This window comes from Sciurus carolinensis, chromosome 7, assembly GCF_902686445.1.
Source record: "Sciurus carolinensis chromosome 7, mSciCar1.2, whole genome shotgun sequence".
Lineage (NCBI taxonomy): Eukaryota > Metazoa > Chordata > Mammalia > Rodentia > Sciuridae > Sciurus > Sciurus carolinensis.
This window is the reverse complement of record NC_062219.1, coordinates 2,911,324-2,935,292: the sequence shown is the minus strand read 5'-3', so window position 1 is coordinate 2,935,292 and position 23,969 is coordinate 2,911,324. Positions and strand designations below refer to the sequence as shown.

The 23,969-nt window shown below is 55.9% G+C and overlaps 1 protein-coding gene across 3 annotated transcripts in view; it reads right to left on the bottom strand.

Moving 5' to 3' along the window:
- Positions 1 to 5,579: 5,579 nt before the first annotated feature.
- Rps6ka2 (ribosomal protein S6 kinase A2) overlaps positions 5,580 to 23,969 on the bottom strand; it is a 240,409-nt gene continuing 222,019 nt past the window's right edge. For all 3 annotated transcript variants that reach the window (XM_047557790.1, XM_047557791.1, XM_047557789.1), the window contains 7 exons: positions 17,488 to 17,577; positions 16,425 to 16,583; positions 14,306 to 14,467; positions 11,699 to 11,775; positions 10,340 to 10,457; positions 7,893 to 8,030; positions 5,580 to 7,099 (listed from right to left, as the gene is read on the bottom strand). In XM_047557790.1, the coding sequence (XP_047413746.1) occupies positions 6,974 to 7,099; positions 7,893 to 8,030; positions 10,340 to 10,457; positions 11,699 to 11,775; positions 14,306 to 14,467; positions 16,425 to 16,583; positions 17,488 to 17,577 (870 nt within the window). In that variant the 3' untranslated portion in view covers positions 5,580 to 6,973. The remainder of the gene's footprint in view (positions 7,100 to 7,892; positions 8,031 to 10,339; positions 10,458 to 11,698; positions 11,776 to 14,305; positions 14,468 to 16,424; positions 16,584 to 17,487; positions 17,578 to 23,969) is intronic.

Sequence of the window (23,969 nt, the reverse complement as noted above, 5' to 3'; positions counted from 1 at the left end):
GAACATCATGGTGGAAGAGAGTGCTGCAGGGAAGCAGCTCACGTGATGATCAGCAAGCAGAGAGAGCGAACTCCACCTGCCAGTCACAAATACATACCCAAAGTCACACCCTGTGTTTACCAAGCAGCCCTGGGACTCCTGACAGTCGCAGTTCTGGCTAAAGCAAATCTGCTCACAGCCCTGCCAGGTGTGTGATGCCAAAGGTTCAGAACCCTCTGGTCCCTGGAACAGGCCAGAGGCGACCACAGTCAGCGTTCAGCCCTGGGTAGCTGCTCCCTGCCCATCACCCCAGCCCCATCCACAGCTCAGCCAGTTCCTCACTCGCATCTTAGTGGTGCCCCTCCCACTTCTCAGACATGGTCCCACAGCCGGTCACTCCTACCCATGGTAGATGAAAGGTCTGACTCTCCTCACCTTCCATGGGACCCTGGGAGGGCACAGGGCAGCTCCTGACCCTTCCTAGCAGCAGAGCTCTGTGGCTGGGGACGAGCTGCCACCCAGTTCCTTTTGTAGTTTCGGCTTGTGGTGGGGATTGAAGCCAAATTTACAAGAGAAGATCCCAGGGTGTGGTGGTCCTTACCTGCAGTCCTGGCCACTCAGGAGGCCCACGCAGGAGTACGACAGGCCTGGGCAATTTAGAGTGACCCCGTCTCAAAATATAAAGCCAATTTTATTTGACACAGGAAACTTTGGAACAAAAGACCTAAAAAGTAGGAGCCTGAGTTGCTTTTGTTTTTGCAGGACTGGGGCTGAAGCCAGACCTCAGGCAGGCCGGGCATGCTCTGCTGTGGAGCTGTGCCCAGCCAAGACCTTTCCGTTTACTAAAATGGACCCTCGCTATGTTGCCGTGCAGGTTTTGAGCTCCTGGGTCAAGTCACCCCTCCCACCCCACCTCAGCCTCCAGAGTGGCAGTGAGCACAGGTGTGTCCTGCCCACCTCCTGACTTATCCTTAGGCTTAGTGGAGGGGAGACCGAACTGCGGGAGCCTGAGGGCAGCCCACGCGGTGAGACGGGTGAGCGGCACATGCACAGGGCCTGTGCTCGGCCTCCTCTCCGTGGCCGGGTCTTCAGAGAGGACATGCCTCTCCTCTGGGTGCAGGGAGGAGGTGCCACCAAAACAAGGGTGGGAGCAGGCCAGGGGGCCCTTCCCGCTTCTGCTGTTTTCCCAAAGCTAAGGGGCCGTGCTTGGGGAGCCTGTCCTGAACCCCATCACCCCGGCAGAGGGTTAGCATGTGAGGGTTGACTCCAGGGGCTGGGGAAGACCACCCAGGTCAACTCAGCTTTGTGCTTCACATGTGTCTTGGGAAACTTGTCTGAGAGAAGGTGGTTTGGAATCACTGGCATTTGGGGTTCGTGGGGGCTGGAGCCAGGGCCTGATTTGAACTCCCGCTCTGTCACAGGACCACCCTGAGGATCCCTGACCTCTGGCTGCCTTTGGTCTAAAAAATCAGGGCGTTGTGAGGACAAAATTCATTATTTTATCACTATTCTTGAGAATTTAGAAATTACTTTGGCTACTGTTCTTATCAAATTCTTTTTGATTAAGGTCTTTGTAGTTTGGGAATTCTTTGGAGGCTTTCTAGATTTTGGTGGGAGCATTTTGTAATGAGGGTAAAGTTGTGTTGTGAGGGAAATTTTAGGCAATAAAAACGTGTGTTAGATTCATGTGAGGAGGCTAATTCTGGTCTTGATCGTTTTTAAAGCTCTTTTCCTGTGACAGCATACTCACCCTGACTCCAAGTTCCCAAGGCCATGGTTTAAATGAGGAAGTGGAATTTGGAAGCCTGCGGGTTTTGTCACAACTCCACATGGCCAAGTTTCCAGTTCCACTATCTGTCCTGCATCCAAAAACAGAACTTGGGTGACCTAAGGTCAGTACCTGCTCCCTTGTGGGCCAATGCAGGGGAACACACTTGCATAAAGTGGACTGGAACCAACCATGTTGCAGGCAGTGAAGCCAGAGCGTTGCTAGAACGTCTGCCTTCTTGCCTGAGCTTGGGCGTGAGAAGAGCACACTGAAGATTGTTCCTATGCCACTTATTTATCTCATGCTTTTTCTCATGAGAGCAAAGAGACAATAGCCAAATTGGACAGATGTCATATGATAATATTCTTTGATTTTTGTTTATTATTTCTTGAGATGGGTCTTGCCACGTTGCCCAGGTTGGTCTTGAACTCCAGGGCTCTGACAGTCTCTGGGTAGCTGTGATAACAGGTGGGTGCCACTGTAGGACTACTGTAGGTCCTATCCCACCTCTGCGCATGTGGGAGGCCCTGGGTTGGATCCCCAGCAGTGCCAAGAGGAAAAGGTCCCATAGCAGACACTCGAGGCAAAGGCAATGGCCCAGCACGAGCCACTCCTTCCTCCCACAGGCCTCAGCCAACGCCGCTCGACACTCAAGTCAGCATTTGGGACGCCAGTGGCAGACCTGTGCCACTTACTGCGTGGGCAGCACATCTGCAGGGTCTCTTGCATTTCCTGAGCACAGCTGCTTTCTGGGCCGCCCTCCAGGGGACGCCTCTAGAGTGGGCAGCAGGGGACAGAGCAGCTTCTCCCTCCAGGCGCAGGGCAGGCATGTCCCGCCATGTGACAAAGGCAGCACCCCCCCAACCCGGGCAAACAGCAGGTGGGTCTGCGTGCAGCCTTCCGTGAACGGTGGGGTTTCCTACATTGGGGTCCCTGGCAGTGACCCAATTCAATCCGCCCTGCCCATTCTCTATCACCTTCCGGGGCCCAGGAGCATGCGGGGCTCATGCTGTTTGCTGTGTGGACTGTGGGTCTTCATCCAGCATCCATGAGACCTGCGTGCTAACTGGTTACCTTGTAAGTAGGGCAAAGTCTGGAAACCTCACAGTCCTGACCAGAGAGAGACTGAAAGCTGGAAGCAGAGCCATCCTGGACCGTCTGCCCTGGAGCAGGTGCGGCGGCGCTGCCCAGAGTCAGCATCTAACCAGTGCACACGTCAGGGCCGGTGCTGGGGCCCGGGGTGGCGGAGGGAATCTGGGTTGCTGATCAGATGATCTTCAGATAGGGAGCATTCTGGCTGCCGCAGCAGGACAGGGTTCTTAAACCAGCCGTGCTGCCGTGAGGGCATTGTGAGGTGTTTTACAATTCTCAGCCTTAAATATTGTGCTTTTCTGACCACTTTCTTTTTTCTCTTTTTCATTTGCTTGTTCACAATAAGCATAAATTTGGTATAGTCTATAAAAAATTAAGTGTGAAGGGTTATCCTGCCCTCAGAGAGTCAGAAGGAGGTGCCAGGAACACCAGGGTCTCTAGAAGCTGGAGGTGAGAAAACAGTTTCTCCCAGGACCCAGGCGGAACCAGATCTGCGTTAGCCCTGGGAGAGCTGTCTGGGGCTTCTTGTTGTTCAGTGTCACATGACTGAGGGGTTTGCTCTATAGAGAGTGAAGTGGACATTTTCAACTCACGCTTTGCATTTGGGTTGCATTTCGTGAGTGCTCCGGGTGTGGCAGGATTTCTTGTGCATCTGTTGTTCGTTCTGACATTCCTGCAGACTTTCCAATGCTCCTGTCTGCTCAGAAGTCTGGTGGGGTCCAGGAAGAGTCCCCACGTTACTGGGGCAGCCTAGCACATGTGGTGTTCATGATAGCAGCATGAATGTCACAAGTATGTTCCTGTTGACAGGTACTAGCCAGGAATGCACCAAGCGGGAAGGGGAATTCAGGTAGGAGAGCCACACACCAACAGTGTAGATGTTTTCCTTCCTGTTTTAGAAAGGACAGGACTGAAAGTCCAGGTGGTGAGACACAAGAGGACTGTCCCCAAAAGCTTCCCTGGGTCATCTGTTTTGCTGTGCACTGTCTCCCATGGACACTGCCAACCCAACACAGGCTGTGCATGCTGCAGACACTGAAATGCACACACGCTCAAACATGCAGGAACACACACACGTGCCAGCACTCCCACAGACAGGCTCAGCTCACACATGTACAGATGTACTCAGGAGCGGTTCCTCTTCACACACACACTCATGCGTGCACACACTCATGCACGCGCACACAGGCTCGCTGTCTGGAGCAGTGGGGACCTGCCCACCTCCACAAGGTGCAGTGAGGTGGACACAGTGGGGGGACACGGAGGAAGGAGTTCTTCTGTGGACTGTTATCAGTAACTACACAGAAGGTCCAAAGGTCCTTGCTCTGCAGGAAAAACATCACACTTCATAAAACCAATGTTTATTCAAAAAAGTCTATTCTGAAATCCTGGAAAGCATAATAAATACCTGTACAGTGGCCGCTGTCTCAAATGCAAATACAATGCGCTGACATGAAAACAATCTGTAAACATGACCGCTGAGCTTGTAAACAACGTGCCGAGTCGGAGGAGCCAGCAGAGGAGTCATCCACAGGATGACCGGGACAATGTGTGGAGTCCCCTCCCCTGCCCCACCCTGGGGACCTACTGTGTCCTCTGTCCCAGCACGCTGATGACTTTAGGAGAGGCAAGGGGCAACGAAGCAAGTGGAGTGGAACGGAGAGCGCAGGCGCCAGCACGAACATCTCGGCACACCCAGAACAGTACGGCTGATGCAGCGGCCATGGTCCCTCGAGAATCCGACCAGCCTTCCAAGCATCCACACGCAGCGTAGTGAAAAGTCACGCATGGGCCTGACCTGGGTGAGTCCTGGTCCTCCACGCTGACTCTGCAGGTGCACCGGGCACTCTTCCTCGGGGACTGCCAGGCGGGCCCTGGAGGCCTGGGTAAGGAAGCTGGTGTGGGCGGGGCCTGCTCAGGGCAGAGTGTGGGGGTCGCTGTCCAGAGGGGCTGCCTGCTCTGCATGGCAGCAAGGGCTACCGAGTTCCTGGGAGCATGTCGTTTGTGCAAAGCATCGGAGCCTTCCCTTCAGTGGCAGTCCAGTGACACCTGTGTCACACACCCCCGCCACTCGGAAACCACCCTTTCGAGTTGAGTTGAAAGCTGTCCACGTGACTTCTTTGGACTGACTTTCTGTGGAAGGACTTCAAGTGCCATTTTGTTCTGGGAAGGTCAAGGTGTTCCACAGACTCGGCAGGGCTGCGTGGACATCCACTGGCATGTGCGTCCACTCATGTCAAGCACAGAACTTGGTGTGACCCCTCCTTATCCCTTTGGCATGCTCATGGCTCAGAATGTAAGGCATGTAACGGGCACTGTGCGGCCACGTGAGCCCATGCAGGACGGGCCCGCCCACTTCCTTGGGGATGCGTCTCACCACTGTCCCGTCCTCTCCCTCCGCGGAACTCACGAGCTGGAAGCAAACCCACCAACCCAGGCCAGAGGCTGCAGGCAGCTTGTGCCCATGGAGCAGGCAGAAGGTTCAAATGCCTTCTGTTCATTTCTAGGATCAAATCTGGGACCTTGAAAGGCTATCCACTTTTCCCCAGGTTTCTGATAAGAAATGAAATAACTCAGAGCCCAAATCCAACATGATCAGGGATGTTAATTTAGCCTTGGGAAAAGCATTCTGAACTGAGAAAATGTAAGGAATGGCCAACAGCACTGCGAGAGCAGAACGTGATCTCTATCCCACTTTTTTGTGGTTCTCTGAAGAAAAGAAAAAGCCTTATGGAATAAACCTTGTGGAACAAGTTTATATTTTAAGGCCTGAAAACAATTAGACCAAGCTACGGCGTATTCTCCAGATGCAGCACTTGGTTGGGGAGCAGGGAGCTGGGTCCTAGGGTGAGTGAGACAGAGGAAAGAGAAACAATGGAGCATCCATGGTCCTAGGGGGAGCCTGCTGGGGTCCTGGGCTGGGTGGAGGGAGAGGCCCTCCAGCCCAGGTGGCAGGCCGGGGCATCCCTGGACTCGGGGAACACAGGAGTCACTCCTGGAGGCTGGCTGGGCCTGGGTCTGCTGCCAGGAAGGGTCTCACTCTGTTTTACTCCACAATGGGTACACGGCTGGGCCTGCCCTGCCCCATGGCCACTCCAGGGCACACACCTCACCAGGGGACACTGAACATCACTGAAGTGTGGATTTAAAAACAGAGCTATGTAACAGAAGCACAAAACACAGCACAAAACCACAGCTCCACACAGCCTCCCTCCTGGTGGTGACATGGGCCCTCCGCTCTGGGTGGGCCCTGCCTGCATGCCCTCTCCAGAAGGCCTGAGGAAGCAGGAAGTCAGAACAGTCCACTCCTCAACTCTGCAGTTCTCTGGAGAGCGAACACAGCAGACCCTCCACCTTGGGTGGGCATGTGCGGGCTACAGTGTCTGGCCAGACCAGAGCTGGTGCCCTCCAGAGGAGGCTGCCCAGACCAGAAGCCGGTGGGGGGGAGTGTGCTTGAGGCAGCCACTGCGGGGCAACGGGAGTGCCACCCTACTCCTTGCGGGCATTCTTTCTGCACCCTTCCGAACTGGGGCTCTGGAAGCAAAGACCTGCTGCCTGACCCCTGGGTGGGCTCTCTGCTCTCATCGAGGTAGCGATGGAGGCAAGGAGACCACCCCGCACCTTACTCAGGAGCCAGAGGGTGTGAGGGACAGTTCTTTGGACAGCTATGCAGGGACCAGGCATCTAACCTGGATGCCCCAGTGCCAACCCAGGCATCGGCTGGACCACTCTGCGGTCCTTCTCTGTAATGACGGGACACCTGTGCTGGGAGTCTGACCATATCCCTGGCTTAGACTGGATAGGATGTCTCCCTATAGACATAAGCCATGGTAGGAAAAACCCCGAGGCTCCGAGGACCTGGGCTCCAGTGTGGCGATGTGAGGTGACCTGCATTCATTTGGTTTCGCTTGGGAGTGAAGGAGAGCGGGTTGCAAGGTCCCTGTGGCGCGGCTCAGAGAAATCACTGGGTCGGGACCCTCTCTGGGTTGAATAGGAACACAGAAACAGCGAAGGCCAGCTCTGCCTTCATGTTGGGTGTGTGGTCCCTCCAGGTGCCACGAGCCGGGCCCTGCGGTGGCGTCTGCGGGCCTGAGAGGACGCTGGGCAGGCAGGCGGGGCGGCATCTGGCCACCGCTACAACCTGGTGGACGTGAGTCTCTTCATGCCTCTACGCTGGGCGAGGCCAGATGACAGCACGGGCTCCAGCCGTGGGGCCTGAGGCGTCCTGTTCAGAGCAAAGTAGGTGGCTGCCATGGCACCCTGCAAGAGGGAGGGGAGGGCAGCGCTGAGCGTGGCGCCACGGGACCCAGGGAGCGCAGAGACCCAGGCAAGGTCAGCACCGCGGGAGGAGCAGGCAGTGAGCTCCTGAAGCGCCAGCACGCAAGTGGCCACACGAGGGGCCTGGTTCCGCCGCGCCCAGCCACCAGCCCACGGCCCCTCCGCATGCTGCTTACGCTCGGGGTATTAGGAATCACGTGGCGCCCTGGAGGAGGTCACATGATCCCCTCCTCACTGACAGGCCTGTGCCGGGGACCCAGCCAAGGCCGGGGCCTTAGAGCTCACGTTCTCTCACTCTGGGTGGTGTGGACTCGTAGGGATAACTGGCTCATCCTGAACCAGCTCTGACTCAGAGTGCTCCGGAACGCACCACTCCAAGGGACACTCGCGTCCTGCAGGGCCGGGTCTGTGCATGTTTCTCAGAGGAGGTCCCTGTCCAGAGACAGGGCTGCCCAAGAGAGGCTCCTGCTCCGTGTCAGTTGCTACGATGGTGGGACCTCTGCAGACCTTGCAGACCTCTGGTCGAGCACTGAGGGTCTGGAACTTGGGGCCCTATAGCCACTAAGCACCACCCCCCTGCAGACATTCTAATGCAAACTCGAGCTCTGTGACTGCACGTGTGCGTGACGGACCGTGTGGGAGTCACACCCTGGGGACACCTACTTGTGCCTGCAACTGGTGACTGGCACCCTGGGGTGCCTCAGGTGAACCGTGAGGCGTCAGACCCACTCTGGGTTTCCCGTGCCCCCCGTCCGTACCCACTGTTGGCTGGTACCTTCACCAGGTGCACGTCCTGCCTGCTCAGCTGGTTCTGGGACAGGAACTCCCTGTTGATGATCCACGGGTGTTTTAGCACCTGTACTGCCGTCAGGCGCTGCTGCGGGTCCACGTGGAGCATCCTGGACACCACGTCCTGTCGGGGTGGCAGGCCAGAGTGAGGGAGGTGTTGGGCTGGTCAGGAAGCACCCAGCAGTTGCCCTCCGTGCTGAGGGCAAAGCCCAGGGTGGTTCTGGGCGGCCTCTCGCCCCCGGGTTAGGGTTAGGGTTAGGGTGCAGCTGCCACCCGTGTCGGCAGACCCTCGTCCAGTCAAGGCAGTCCCTGTTAGACTGCGAGGCAACGCTACACCCCACGGTGTCTGAAGACAGCAGGCGCTGGCTCCCACAGCGCCGCACGCCGGCGCAGCTCTCACCTGCATCGCACGCAGGTCCCGAACGTCTGCGTGCTGGATGCACCTGCTCTGTGACGGCCTCTCCCCACCAAGGCAGACCTCACCTCCCTGCTCTGCAGAGGGAGGTACTAAAGGCAGAGGAGCAGACAAGAGTCGCGCTCTCTCCACTCTCCTTCCTTTAGCATCCACACCTCATTCCCCACGGGACACAAGGAATCACGGTGTGCGTCTACCGCGCAGGTGGGCTCTGCAGCAGAACTTGCGGACATAATCACGAGGGAGAAATTTACACACTGTACCAGTGCCCTTCCGCAGAGGAGTCCAGTGCCTTTCATGTTGCATAACTCGGACCTTACTGCCTCCTCAAGTGAGAAGTCCTCACTAAATGCCAGCTGGTGTCCCTTCACCATCACCTCCCCAAAACCTCCTCTCTATCCTCTATCGTCACCTCCACAGGCCCTCCACTACCATCACCTCCACAGGGCCTCCACTACCATCACCTCCACAGGGCCTCCATTCCTATCACCTCTACTACCATTACCTCCACAGGGCCTCTACTACTATCACCTCTACTACCATCACCTCCACAGGCCCTCCACTACCATTACCTCCACAGGCCCTCCACTACCATCACCTCCACAGGGCCTCCACTACCATCACCTCCACAGGGCCTCTATTCCTATCACCTCTACTACCATCACCTCCACAGGGCCTCCACTCCTATCACCTCTACTACCATCACCTCCATAGGGCCTCTACTACTATCACTTCTACTACCATCATCTCCACAGGGCCTCTACTACCATCACCTCCACAGGGCCTCCATTACCATCACCTCCACAGGGCCTCCACTACCATCACCTCCACAGGGCCTCTACTAGTATCACCTCTACTACCATCACCTCCACAGGGCCTCCATTACCATCACCTCCACAGGGCCTCCATTACCATCACCTCCACAGGGCCTCCATTACCATCACCTCCACAGGGCCTCCCCTACTATCACCTCTACTACCATCACCTCCATAGGGCCTCTACTACTATCACTTCTACTACCATCACCTCCACAGGGCCTCCATTACCATCACCTCCACAGGGCCTCCACTACCATCACCTCCACAGGGCCTCCACTACTATCACCTCTACTACCATCACCTCCATAGAACACCACTACCATCACCTCCACAGAATTCCACTACCATCATCTCCATAGAACTCCACTATCATCACTTCCACAGAACTCCACCACCATCATCTCCATTATATCCTGCCCCATATCCTCCACCATTAGTTTATTTAAGCTATGAGGTTTAAAAACCCTATGAGAATATCTTCCTATTATTGATTCCTGCCTTTATTTATTGTGCTTTGGGAGTCATGTTAAGGAAGTCTGGTCCTAGGCCAACATGATGGAGAGTCAGGCCTACTTTTTCTTCTATTAGGTGCAGGATCTGGGTCTAATTTCTAGGTCCTTGATCCATTTTGAGTTGAGTTTTAGGGATTTAGTTTCATTTTGCTGCATATGAATTTCCAGCTTTCCCAGCACCATTTGTTGAAGAGGCTCTTTTCTCCACTGTAGGTTTCTGGCACCTTTATCTAGTATGAGAAAACTGTATTTATGTGGGTTTGTCTCTGTGTCCTCTATTCTGTACCATTGGTCTACCTATTTTGGTGCCAATGCCATGTGTTTTTGTTACTTGTGAGATAAGCCAATCCCAAAAAACCAAGGTGGAGTGATTTGTCTGATAAGTGGATGATATATAATGGGGGGTGGGAGGGAGGCAAGAAGGAAGGAAGGATGGGTTCTATAGAGGAAAATGAGGGATGGGGAGAGGGTGGGGGAAGGAAAGATAACAGAATGGGACAAACATCATCACCCTATGTTCATGTAAGATTATGTAAATGGTGTGACTCTACTTCGTGTGCAACCAGAGAAACAATAGCTGTACCCCATCTGCACTCTTATGTGGAAGACCTCCCCAGCTTCCTTGCACGCAGTCTGCTGGCTGTGGAGCCTCCACGCTGGGAGGCAGGGACACTGGGAGTGCACTCACTTTTGCTGCATCGGATATCGAGTCCCAGTTTCCACCGGAGAGGGCGTACTTCCCACTGCCAATCCTTGCCAGGATCTCCTCTGGAGTGTCATCTGGTCCATTTGCAAAAGGGGTGAACCTGTGTAAGGGGTGAATTTATGGGAATGCGTGTCCACTTCATAATCCACATAAACATGACACTTTATTGTTAAAGGGGACGACTGTTTTTTCCCTCTGGTATTTTCTAAGCCCCAGATTCACGCCTCCTAACATGACTGTCCCCACACAGTCTGTGTGGGGTTTTGCTGGGGACACGGTTTCTTAAGTCAAGGCTTAAGTTCTGAGAGACCCAGGACTGACCTGTTACCATCTCTGGGTTCCTAGACAAATCAACTCTTTGAGCCTCAGTTGCAAAATGGGTAAACCAATACACTGGTGGGAATGGTGGTGGTCAAATGGGTAAACCAATACACTGGTGGGTAAACCAATACATTGGTGGGAATGGTGGTGGTCAGAGCCACAGGCACACGATGTGCCAGGCACAGACCTTCCCATGTGACCAGTGTGGGAGACTTCCGTCCCCCTCACGTGAGCCAGGCTTGGCAACCTGTGCTTTCCCAGAGGGGGAGCGCGTGATTCCCAGCACTGTCATTGTTGGTGGAGTGTCGGAGGCCGGCAGAGTGAGCCATGGCATCAACAGGAGCTCCATGCTCTTCTGCCAACCTGGACCACAGAGCCTTGTCCTCCTGGTGGATGCCACACCTACGACAGGCCTCCTCCTGTAAGGGCATTCACCACAGCAGGCAGGAGGGGTCCAGGCCGTGCAAATGCTGGACCAGCGGATCTCGCAGGATGCTGGTCCTTCCTACGGTCCTCTCCTCACTTACAGGGGTGGGGCTTGGCCCAGGACTCAGGGGAGTGAAGGGGACCTGTCCAGGGGGCAGACACAGTCTCTTGCTATAAGGCCACATGTCTTGTCCCTATGGGACTGGCCTGTACATGCCTGGCAGCCATGAGAGTCACTAACTGGCAGGCACCTTCAAAGAGGCCACTTGACCCAGAAGTCTCTGCAGATGCCTCTGGCTCAGGAGGATGCTTCCAAGGTACAGATGTGGCTCCTTTCAAGCAAGCATGTGTAGCAGAGAGAATGTGGACTAGTGGGCAGGAGGCCTGGGTGTTTTGACAGGCTGATTTTGAGGAAAATGCATGGTTGCATTTCTTATTCTTGCTCTTCAGTGGGGCACCGTGTCTGCGAGCGTTCACCCCAAGCCTAGGAGTGTTGCCTATGCATGGCAGGCATCTGCCCCCACGTGTGCCGGGAGGGGTACCAGCCACTGAGGCCTCTGCCTCCTGCAATGACACCCTTGAGGCCACCCTTACCCTGCGAGCATGGTGTATAACAGGATCCCCAAACTCCAGACGTCACATGCTGCATCATAGCCTTGCCGCTTGAGGACCTAGGCGGGGACAACAGGAGGTGCTTGAACAGGCAGCTACACCACACAGCATGTCTACCAGGGGCCACAGGGGGCAGGTGGGGAAGCAGGGCAGTCCTGCACCTCCAGTCCTGCTCCCCAGGGCACAGACACCCTGTGTGCTGAAGCAGGGTCCCTCACAGGGTCACAGTGCTTACCAGGTGTGCGAGGACAACCAAGGTGGCACTTCCGTTTAAAGGCAGGAGAATTGTTTTAAAATCCGCCCTCTTGGGCATTTTAAGTGTGCAGCTCCCTGGCACTGAGCACACGCCGTCGCCTCTGGCCACCCTCGGAATGTCTCACCTTCCCAGCTGACACTGTCTGAGACATCACCAGGTCCCTGACATCCTGCCTCCTGCCTCTGGGAAGCCCCTGCTCTCAGGGCCTGGGGCAAGTGGAACGGCAGTGTCTGTCTGTTCGTGCCTGGCTTATTCCACTTGTCCGATGCCCTCAAGGCTCATCCGTGTGGCACGTGCCTGGATTCTCTTGTTTTAAGTAACATTCCGTTGTGTGTACAAACACGCTGTTTACAAACCCACTGCTGACGGACCCTCGCGTTGCTTTCACTTTTTGGCTACTGTAGTAATGCTGCTATGAACAGAAGTGGACGATACCTTCACTTCTGGTGGGTATGTAGTCCCGAGGTGTCTCCAAGGTGGCCTAGGCTCCCAGACCCCCTCAGAGCATGATCCTCTGATTCTTCTACAGTTGAATAAGGTTGAAGGAAGTGGAAGGGGTGCTTGGGGACGACTTAGGTTGATGTATCAGCCTTAAATGTGGGGCAGGAGCTTCCTTTGGCTTCCCCTGAGATGAGTGCAGGAGCTGCCTTGCGTCTGTGCCTCCCTGTCCTGTGAGCTGTGCCCACGACGTGGCAGGCTCATTGGCACACACTAACTGAACTGAAAGCTCTGGGCGAGCCAGCCTCGTGATCCATGGGCCCAGTGGCCTTCAAGTCACTGAGCACACAGAGTGGCCTGTCCCTGTACCTAGGAAGCTGGCTAGCGGTATGCACCCTGTCCATATGGTAAGCAGGAGTAAAAGGTATCAGAGGTGCTTTGTGGAAAAGGTCAAGTCACATAACCATACAGCATTCTCTAGTCAATAAATCTGAGGCCTTGGACACCAGAACGTGCCTCACTGGCTGGCCTGAGGCTGTGGAGTTGAGAGCAAGAAGTCAGTGCAGGAGAGCTCTGTCCTCCCTCAATGTGCCTGAAAGGTGTCACAGGTTCATGGAGACAAAACATCCCTGGCTTCGTGCACAGCACGACAGGCCAGCATCGCCAATGGCCAGCTTCTGCTGTGCTCTCCTCCCCTCGCTGGCTGCCCAAGGGCTCTGTGCCCCTCTATCCTGTCGCCTTCCTAAGAAGCCCCTGCTCTGGTTGGAAGATGCTTCAGAAGTCAGAGCCCCAGGCAGCTCTCAGAACCACCCACTGCCTGAGCACCTCCCTCGTGAGTGACCACCAAGACCCGTTTGCTTTTCTCTTGCTAATCTCTTTGTGCCAAGAGCTCATTCCAACACGAACTGATAATGGCTGACGGGAACTGCTGTCCCCTTGCACAGGACCATCAGTGTGAACACTGAGAGAAGGCACTGAGGGAGGCTTAAAACCAGGTCATTTGGAAAGAGCCTGGAGAGCTCCTGGGAACCTCGCAGTGGCCTCTTGGCCCACTGCCCCACCGTCCCAGCTCACGTCCACCTGCATCTCAACCTGGCACTGGGTGAGCCGGAGGCGTGGAGCTGTGACTGTGGGCTTCCTCTGCTGGCCACCACCAGGCGCTAGGCCTGCCTTTCCCTGGGACTTGCTGCACACGTGAGCACTCGCACAGGGCCGCCTTGACCATTCAGACGGGAGAATCCAGAGTCTAGAGCCCCTCCTGGTCTCTGACCCTCCTGTTCCATCACCCGACCCCTGCGGCTCCGTCCCTCTGTTCACCGGAGTGGTCTTCATGGACACACCAGTGGAACTGGCCCCAGTGAGTTTGCAAAGGGGTGTCCACAAGATGGCCTTGCTGAGATGCTTTGTGATGAGGGGCAGGGAGAGGGGGCCTGTGCACGTGGACAAGCCTTCAGGGCATCTGCTGCGGGACCCCCGTGTTCTCAAACCCAGCGCTGCTAACCTGCTCCCATCAGGGAAAACCCTGGGGCAAGAACTGAGCTTCATGGGCCTCGGTCCCGCTGCTGTGCCCTGGCTGTGTGATGAGCTCTTGGTCTCACTGTAACGAACATGCAATTTGATCCAAATCCTGCACATTTTACATGAAAATGTTACCATTCAGAAGTCTTTTGTAATCAGGAAAATAAAACGGTAACAGTAACTGTCGAGCTTGGCGGATGCCAAAGACACTGTTCTCTTTGATTCTCTGCAGAAGGTTCTCACTGGCACTTCCTGGTGCCACTGTAGACCACACGGAGGTACCTCCAGACCTCAGCCCTCCAGGGGTTTGGTGGTGGGAGAGGCGGGCACCTCCTTGGGCCGAGGGGCTTGTCTCTCCCCAGTGGGAGGGGCCTTACCTCGGGGGCCACAAAGTTCGCCGTGTAGCAGGGCGTCATGAGCAGCCCATTCTCCGCTCGCAGCTGCTTAGCAAACCCAAAGTCACAGATTCGGATGGATTCAGGGTTTCCAGACTCGTCCATGTACAGGATGTTACTTGGCTTCAGGTCCCGGTGAACAACCTGGAGGGCAGGAGCATGAGGCAGGGTGAGCAGGAGAGAGAAGGGTCCACCTGCAGGGAAGGGTCACCCAGGGCAGGTCCTGTGGCCGCAGATGAGCCAGCTGTGGGACCAGAGTCTCAGGCTTCGAGGCCCCATCTCCCTTTCCCTCATGCCGGTCACTCAAGACCAAGAACCCACACAACTGGCTTTTATAATGAAGGAATAGATGAGAGAATCAACAAACAAGCACCGATCCAAGGTGAGGGGACGGCTCAGTGGGGCCACCACCCAAAGGGCCTGTCGGGGAGGTTGACTAACAGGAAGAAAATGTTTTAAGGACATACTCATTCAGTAAGCAGGTGCTGGGGTGCACCAGTGAGTGGCTAGTGTCACTGATGTGCTGACTCGGTGACGAGGGTTGGGACTCAGGGCCACGTAGGTACTCTGCAAGTGCATTTGTGCTGCGCGTGGTGTCTGCGCGGGGAGCGAGGCCCACGGGCAGTGACGCGGCCCAGCGGCAGTGTTGCCCTACTTCAAAGCAGAGCAGCTGTTTAGGGCACAAAGCGAAGTCTTCTAAGGAGACAGAGGACCACTGTGAGGACTTGGTGTGTGCCTTCCTCGCTTGGGCCTGAATGTCCCAATTGTCCCACGGAGAAGACCCATGAGGGAAATTAAAGGGACACAGTCTGGCCATCAAGCTGGGTTCACAGACTCCCAAGGGCAAGGGAGTGAGATTGTGGTTTTATGAAACAGAAGAGCATCTGCAAAACCCTCAGCCAAAGAGGCTGCCTCTGGAGTCTGACTGTTGGGGAAATCATGCTTAACACCTCCAGACCACGCAAAAACGACATGTGAAAAGGACCCACTGTGTGGTGCTGGTCCTGGGAGAATATTATCTTGTTCAGAGAGGACTACTTTCTTTTCTTTTCTTTTCTTTTTTTTTTTTTTTAATGGTGCTGGTGATTGAGCCCAGGGTCTCCTGCATGCTAGACAAGTGCTCTGCCACTGAGCCACATTCCCAGCCCCTTTGAAATTTTATTTTGAGACAGCATCTCACTAAGTCTCCCAGGCTGGTCTTGAGCTTGTCATCCTTCGGTCTGAAGCTCCCCAGTAGCTGGGATGAGTTCAGAGATGAATAGGTTTTGAAAGTTTAGACCTTGCAGACACAGCTGGCCACGTCAGAACCGCCTGCATCATGAGAAACGCTGGGAAGGAAGGAGATGCAGGGTGGAGGCGGGCGTGGAGGGTGGTGTATCGGGCTGCCTCCCTGGGAGGCTGGGGCATGGCCTGCAGCCAGCCTGTGACCAGGGGTGGGGACCTTAGCCTTCCTGTGCCGTGGTCTCCTTGTCTGTGCAAAGGCCATGGTCTGGACTTGCAGAGCCTCCCTCCACCTGGCTCGTGCGGGGCCACCTGAAGGCCAGCTGCACTGCCATCTGCCGGAGGGTCCCTCTGCATCGTAATGAATTCGGCTTTATGTACTGCAAGTCAGAAAAAGTCTACACTTCTTTTTATCAAGGTCATAGAACTTTTTGTTTTTTCTAAGATCGTTGGAAGTAGATTTAATTTATTAACTCAACTCCTGGTTACACTAGGGGTACAAATGATTTTAGACCCTTGAAAGGTGGCAGAATATACCACCTCAAAAACCCCAACCTAGACCTCATCAGCCTGGGACAGAAAAGACAGTGCTAACCGGTCCTCGTCTTCCACTAGTCCCCAAGGCAGGCCACCTGCCCAGTTGCTGCCCTGAGTAAATGCCTGCTTCTCTCTTGCTCACCTGCCTTCCATCAGCCTATTTTACATGCCCTCCACCAATGAACCTCACGTGGACGGAGGGAAAAGGGCACTTCCTCTCTACGCCCTGGTGGAGGCACAGACAGGAGGTGGGCAGTGGCCTGCAAGGAGCTCAGGGACAGCCTCGCCTGGCAGCTAGGACTCCCGGTGGCTCCAGCTCCCTCCAGAGGCCCTGTGGCCTTACCCCCTGGGAGTGCAGGTAGTCCATGGTCTTGGCGATGGTGCACAGCACGTCACTGGCCTCCCGCTCCGAGAAGAACCGCTGCCGGAGGATGCGGTCCAGGAGCTCCCCGCCGCGCATCAGCTCCATCACCAGGTACACGCACTTGCCGTCGTCATAGACCTGGGGGTCAGAGGAGGGGCACAGAGGCCCATGGCCTGGCCATCACTCTTTCACAGCCAGCCCAGGGAGGGCAGCCCTGGTGATGTGGGCAGAGGAGACAAGCTGGGGGCACAGGCTGTGGCCTGTGTCCAGCCAGGCCAGGCGGGTCTCGGGGAAAAAACAACCTGAAACCTGACCGCCAGCTGGGGTGGGAGCAAGCGAGGCGGTGGGTGCACCTGGGACAGACGGGTTTGGCTGAGGCGGACCCTCCAGTGACGCTGCTGCCCTTGAGGCAGACACAGAGAGTGTGACTGCGGCACAGCACTGCAAGGCCGAGTGCTGGGGCCTGCGTCCCCAAGCAGCCCTGTGACACCCCTGCCCCTCACTGCAGCAGCCAGGCCAGGTGTCGGCAGGTAGGCTTGTGGGAGCCATGCTTTCCTTCCAGGAGTGACAGAGCAAGCAGGTCCTGCATGCCATGGGCCTTCCTGGGGTTTCTGACTGGCTCCAGGTGGCCAGTTCCTGCTCTCTCCCTGCTGGCCAGGGAAAAGGACCAGGAACCGCCTCACGGAGGGAGCCAGAGAAGCTGGGAGAAGCCCGTCAGAGCCTGGCTGTGGACCTGGCCACCCATGCCCGGGCCTCCTCCCCTTCCCGTCGCAGTGAGACACGAGGACAGACCGCAGGCCCGGGGTTGGGTTCTCGCAGCCATCATCTCTGTTACGCGCACATCATGTGGTTTGGAAGGAGTGGGAGCTACTCTCAGGAGGTGCAAGCAGGTTCAGCGAGTCAGGGTGACCAGTCACAGAGTGCTTAGAGATGCCGGGGAGGGACAGCTCTGGGCCCAGTGAGCTCTGGAGACCTGTGGACCTTCCCTGAGCAAAGGGGGCTTTTGTATCAGCTGAAGAAAGGAAGAGCAGAGGCCACTCACGTCTTTGAGGGTGATGATGTTCGGGTGCTGGCCATACCGCAGGAGGATCTCGATCTCTTCTGAGGGGTCTCTTTTGCTCTTATCGATGATCTGGAACAAACACAGTGTGTGGCAGTGAGAGGTCTGCGGCAGGACCCTTTCAGACTGGGGTCTGGATCAGGACTGGATCCATCTGGCCTCCCCGCACTGCCTCTCCTCCTCACACCACCAAGATCACCCAAAGTCCAGGGCCAGTCATTTCTATCCCAGGAAGCATAAGAGTTATGCTTAAAAAGAAATGTGCGAGCCTTCAGACCTCAGGAATCATCAGGCTGGGTAGAAAGGGCGGCCGTGGGGCTACGCAGGCCCCAAGCCACAGAACCTGGGTCTCCACCACCAGCCTGAGCTGGCAGAGCCCCCAGCCACAGGCAGCTCGGCCTCGTTCTGTGAGCTCCCACCAGAAACGAAATAAGGTGAAGTGCGTGCGAGGCTCTCCGAGATGCTGGGTGCACCCTGGGGCTGAGACACGGAGAAGACCTTTCTCATCTCAGGGCCTCTGCTGCCCAGCAGTCACACCCCATGTCTTGGGAAAGCTGATAAAATTGCTTTGCCCCAGGAAAACTGATGGCTTTGCCTGGCCACTGTCGAGAATCAAGCCTGCCTCGGAACAGGAGGTCCCCATGGGCCCGGGACAGGCACAGCTCTCACGCCCTCCTCTCCCTTGCCGGCCCCTTCTGTGTGGGGGCCGGGGGAGGGGCCCACTCATGAGAAGCCCGCGGGGGAGGGGCCCACTCATGAGAAGCCCGCGGCAGGAGTCACCTCCCCATGCGCCGTCCTTGCTCACGGAGGAAGCGGTTCTGCCACCACCGTCCCGTGGTGCTCGCTTTGGCTTCTTCCACCCTGAGGATGCCGAGTGAGGCTCTGCACGCAGCCTGGTCTCCTCACTGGAGATGAATGCCGTGCTGGGCTGGCCCTCGGCTTTCTCTGGCAGGCTGACACGCCCGCCTCACTCATGAAGAGGCTGCAGTGCCCACGCCGGCCCTGACCACTCAGGACCCAAGCTGCGCAAGTCCTGAGAGCCAAACTGTGGAACAGGCAGAGCGGCCAGGCTCCTGTCCCCGACACAAGATCCCTCAGCCCAGCTACATCAGACTCCGCTCGAGTTCTGGCTGGGGCACTGGGACGACTTGTACTTCTGAGGTGGACACTTATACAGAGCGCTTCACGGGCAGAGGCTCCTAACAAGCTGTCTTTGCACCCCTGGGAAGGGGTGTGGCCAAGTGGCTCCTGAACTCCTCCAAGAGACCCCCTGTGGGCATCCCAAGCCCCTGGGCTGGGGTCTGTCTTTGGAACCTGAGAAGGTTAAGATACATTCATGTCATTGTTTCCAAAGACAGTTCCATGATGAAGTGGCATACTCTGAGCAGAAGTCTGTTTGGTCCCCTCGTAAAGGAACAGGATGCAGAATGAACAAGAAAGAGGAAGGTGTTTCTCCACAGTCAGGGACACTGGTCGAGAAGAGCAAAGAGAAGGGCAGACACAGTGCAGGTGCATCCTAGCTGTCACTTGTTTTAAAAATGGGGGCGGAATGTCAACAGACACATCCACTCAAGATTACACGCGATTGACTTGTGTGTTCACCTGGTATCTATTTTATTATGTGTTCTTTAGTTGTAAGTCACAAAAATTGATTTATAGTGAGAGTATTTGTAAACAGTGGGTTTCTAAAGACTTTTAAGATCTCAATGGCATTTGAAAAATATTTTAAGATTGTAAAAGAAGTGAATGTGCATGTGCAAATGCAAGCCACACTGAACTCTGACACGTAGGAGCAACCCTGGCACTAATTTGTTGTGATCTGATACACGTGAGCATGTGCATTGCTTCCTCGTTTCATCTTAAAAGTCATACTCAGCCTTCTAAAGTAATCTATCTGGTGGAACCCCCGAAGCACCTCGGAAGGCAACCAACAGTGTTCGCTGAGCTGTTCTCGGGGACTGGGGGGAATGAAGAAAATAAGGGAGGTTGCTGGGTCCAGGTGGTGGGGCAGGAGCACTGTGGGTAGCAGGCACTGAAGGGTCCCAGGGTTCTGTCGCTCCTTCTGGAAGGGGAGCAGCTGTCCTTGGTGAAGGTCTCACCTGCCCTGTGGAGGAGGGTGTGCAGCTGGAGGTGACACCACCACAGTGGCATGCGGCTCAGCGTTGGCTACTCTGCTTGCTGGCGCCTGGCCTCGCGCGTGGGCTCCCATGGAGGCTGCAGGGGAGAAAAGTCTGTCCTTCCCTGGAGGCCATGTGGAGCAGGGGCTTGTGGTCCTGGGGCAAGCCTGGCGTGCACCAAGTCCTGGCTTCACTGTCTACACCACTGGGGTCTTGGTGGGCACCCAGACTTCCGCAAGTCTCAGTTTGTTGTGGGAATCTCTGGGAGCTCCCCTTAAGATTAAACCGACATGTGTTTGTCTTTGTACCCCAGCTGGCACACAGAAAGCCGTGATACAAGTGAGTCATTCTCATGACAGTGACAAATATAATCATCCTTAGGATCTCAGGAGGGGACCAAGAGTCCGTGACCTGTCACGCTTGTGCCTCAAAACATCACTTTTGGTTTTTATCTGATTTTCCCTTCAAGCCAAAGTCACACCGAAGGGTGATGCTCACATAAGGTCAGGGATAGAAGGTGTTTTGGTTAAAGGCCTCAGAAAAAAATTAGATGTCACGCAAAAAGGGGGTCTGTGGAGGTTTTGCTGAGGGATGAGATAGAGTATGGTGGAGTTTCAGGGAGCTGGCAAGGGACACACAGCTCCTGGGATGGGCAACGGAGAGCCACTGCCCCAAGGCCTGTAGGGACCAGAGAGGCTGCGGGGGTGGAGAGCTCCATGTTCCCCTGTTCCTGCAGTGTCTGTCTGCCGATGCATAATGCTGGAGGCCAGAGGCAAGGCCACCACGCTGTGGGTGTGGCTCTTAGGCACAGGGCAGTGAGGAGAGCAGGTGGGGAACGGAGAACCTGGCTGGAAGGGACGTGCCACACGCAGCTGTGTCCGGAGCAGGCTCTCACACGCCTCCAGCTTTCCACCTCCCCTCACCTGAATTAGTTCCAGTCCCACTCGGTCTGCTGACTGCTCAGAGACCAGATCTGTCCAGACCAGGTTTGGTCCTGGTGCTGTCACAAGAGTGGGGTGTCCTTCTGTCTCTAATTCTTCATCTGGAAATGGTTTTGCTTCAGTTTTATTTTTATGTTTGCAGGAAGGGCAAACTACTTGAGGATGTGTTTGGCAGCTCTTTGTGGCAGTGGCAAATTCCGAGAACAGCACCTGGAGGAGAGTCCCGTGGCTCATGGCGTCAGGAGCGTCAGTGGGTGCTGGGCCGGCTGCCTGGCTCTGGGCCAGGGCGAGGCAGCACACGGTGGGGAAGGGGTGCAGAGCAGAGCTGCTCAGCTCGCGGTGACATGGTGAAGAGGAAGCAGAGACAGGCATGCCAGGGACAAGGCACCCCACCTCCTGAAGTCTCACTACTACCTAAAATCCTGCTGGCTATGACGCTCAATGGCTCAGTCCTCCAGTGAGGTCAATCACTTCCCAAATGCCCACCTCTGAACTGCTGCCCTGGGGACTGAGCCTTCCACATACGAGCCTGGGGACACTCCAGGTCAAGATCGTAACCAGAGTGTGAAGGAGAAGCCCCACGAGGAAAGCAGAACGAGGTGACCGCTGGGCAGCCGGGCTTGGAGTGCCAGGGAGGGAACTGTCCAGGGACAGCTGTGGTGGACTGAATCCTTGTTCTGGAATGATCCTGTTCCGTTGACGAATGACGAAGCCTGGGAGGGTCCTGGTGGGCGTGCTCCGGACAAGGCCTTGCCTCTTCAGGGGCGCTCTGCCGGGGCGGTGGGAAGACCCCGAACTCCTTCCTCTTCCATCTGTTGCACAGAACACGCGCCCCACCCCAGGATGCAACACTGCCAGGGGTGCCGGCCTGTGACAGGTACGTGTCCCGCACAGCACACTGTCCCCACCTCCCTTAAAAACCCTTCAGCTGTGGCTGGCGTGACGGATGGCAGGCACACGGTGTATCCAGGTGGGAGGACTGTGCAGTGCCACGCCCTTCCTGGTGGCCCAGGAGGGAGCCGAGGAGACGCCACCACGAGGCACTGGACCTGCTTCCCTCCTGCGGTCTGCTCCCCTCCGCCTCCTGTCTCTCTGTCCCCATCACTGGGTCCTGGGGCCCGCGGGACGGACTCAGGGTGAATGAGCTGTGCAGCAGGGCCCTCCTGGGGCAGGTGCTCTCCGACCTGCCAGAAGGTTCCAGGTCAGATTGGAAGTGAGGCAGCAGAGCCTGTAACTACTTGAGAAATCTGACGGACACTTCCTCCTGTAAAATTAATTTAAACAAATGACAGAAAAAGAGCCCAGTGCTTTCCTGGTTGGAAAAAAAAATTAAAATTTCCATGCCAATCAGTCCTAAAAATAAGCTCTATTCAGGCTAAGCATCTGTCTTAATCCCATTTCTTTTTTGGTTGACAAATTACATAGGCAGGATGAGAATGCGCACGGACACGTGAACGCTGTTTACAGCCTGCTGTGAATGAGCAGCGCCACCCCTCGGGGGAGGGCGAGCCAGCTCGGCCCTGTGCTGGCGGCCACGCCCGCCCCTGTGATGAAGAACTGGGGCACACAGGCCGCCACAGTGGTCAGGATCGATCTTTATTCAACTCTATTGCCCAAGCAGGCGAGGGCCTTGCAGGACATGACACAAACGTGCGCTGAGCAGGCGGTGCGGGGCTGCTCCCAGCGAGCCTCAGGAGAGCCAGGGAGCGGGGCTGTCAGTGAGAAGGCAGCTGCACACCTGTGCCCAGGAGCGCAGGTTTGAAGGTAAAATGTGCCAAAAGAAGAGGCTAGAATGGCAACATCATTCCATTTCTGAGTCTTACATGCCATTGTTTTAGGCTTCACTCCTACATGCTGGACTCGAGTCTTCTGAGAGTAGGTTTGTGTACCACCTGGGACCTGCCACAGCTTCTGCTGTAAATCATAATGTCCAATCAAAAAATGGACGTCAACAACAACAGGCAACTGACTCTTGAATGTAGGAATCTACACAACGTCCACACAATCCATAGGCAAGAATTGCTCTGTTGAGCAATTTAATCGTAAATCCTGATTAAAAAATACAAATTTGAAGTAAAGCTTCTATTCATTCCTTCTTAGTTAGCACTTCTCATTGACATCAGAGGAGGACAAGAAGCCTCTTCGTCTGTCTCTGAAGTTGTTTGTCCTACCAGGTGCCCATCCTTCTTGAGCTGCTGGCCCCTGGATCTGACACCTGGGGGGCCGTGGATGAGAACAACGCAGGTGGGGCAACAGCACCTTGAGGACAGATGGGGTCCAGCAGGAGATGGCAGGGACCATCCTTCTGGGGAAGGGTTTCCTAACCCCCGTGTGGAGACACGGGAAGCAGGAGTGAGAGCAGAGTTCTAGGTGCAGGGACAGGAGGAGATGTGTGTGCGCTGAGCAGCCTGGGGTTAGTCCAGTGAGAGGAGTGTGGGACAGCAGAGGGACGGGATGGACACAAGGGTCCCACAGGCTGCAGCCAGACTGGATCCTTGCTGAGGGATGGGACCATGGGGGGCGGGGCTTGGGCAGAGGAAGGCCGAGCCCCAACCCCTGCCTTAATGATCCACCTGACCACATGTGGAGCACGGACAGCAGCATGCAGAGCTGGCCGTGGAAGCACAGGGGACTCCTGGGAAGGACACCTGGCTGTCTGCTGTGTGTGCTCCACGGCTGCCAGTGACATGGGGGCCTGGGGCCTGGACGCCCAGCCCCTTGAACAGCTAGCTCTTCCTGCAGGCGCAGGCTGGAGCTTCGCCTTGATTCTGAGGCTGCCTGCTGCCGCCCCACCTCGTCATCACAACCCACTCTGTCTTTCTTGACTTGGGCCTCACACAGTGCCCCAAAGACCCAGCAGGACAGAATGTGGGCTCCTTAACCCTAAGGGGAGGCAGAGCCATGCAGAGGCTGAGCAAGCACGTAGAGCAACGCAGGGAAGGCCTGGCTGCCCACTCACCAGCATGCGCCCTCCGTAGTAGTCACCTGGGCGGGTCTCTGCTCTCCAGGGGTAATCATGGGACACACAGGGACTAAGTGCCCGCGCAGGAGAGCACTGTGATGGCCTGGGCAGTGCAGTCTCAGGTCGGCCTGGGGACTCTGCCTCCTATTGCTCTGCTCCTTCATTTGCTGACGTGGTGGTTTGCAAAAGAGGCACCGGTTGCTGGGGTGGGCCCTGGCTTATTAAGCTAGCTCCATGGCCGGTGAGTGAGCACTGGTTGAGAGCCATCTCAAGGGCGACCGTACTGTGCTGGGAGAAGCCGGGAGTTTGTCAAGGCTTCTGCAGCAGATGAGCTCTGATCTGTGCACACACACTTATACAGTCCTCTGAGTTTCTGCTTCTACTATGTGGTCAGGAATCCTTCCACTTGTGCAAAACAGACTGTCTAGAACATGAGCGTGATTA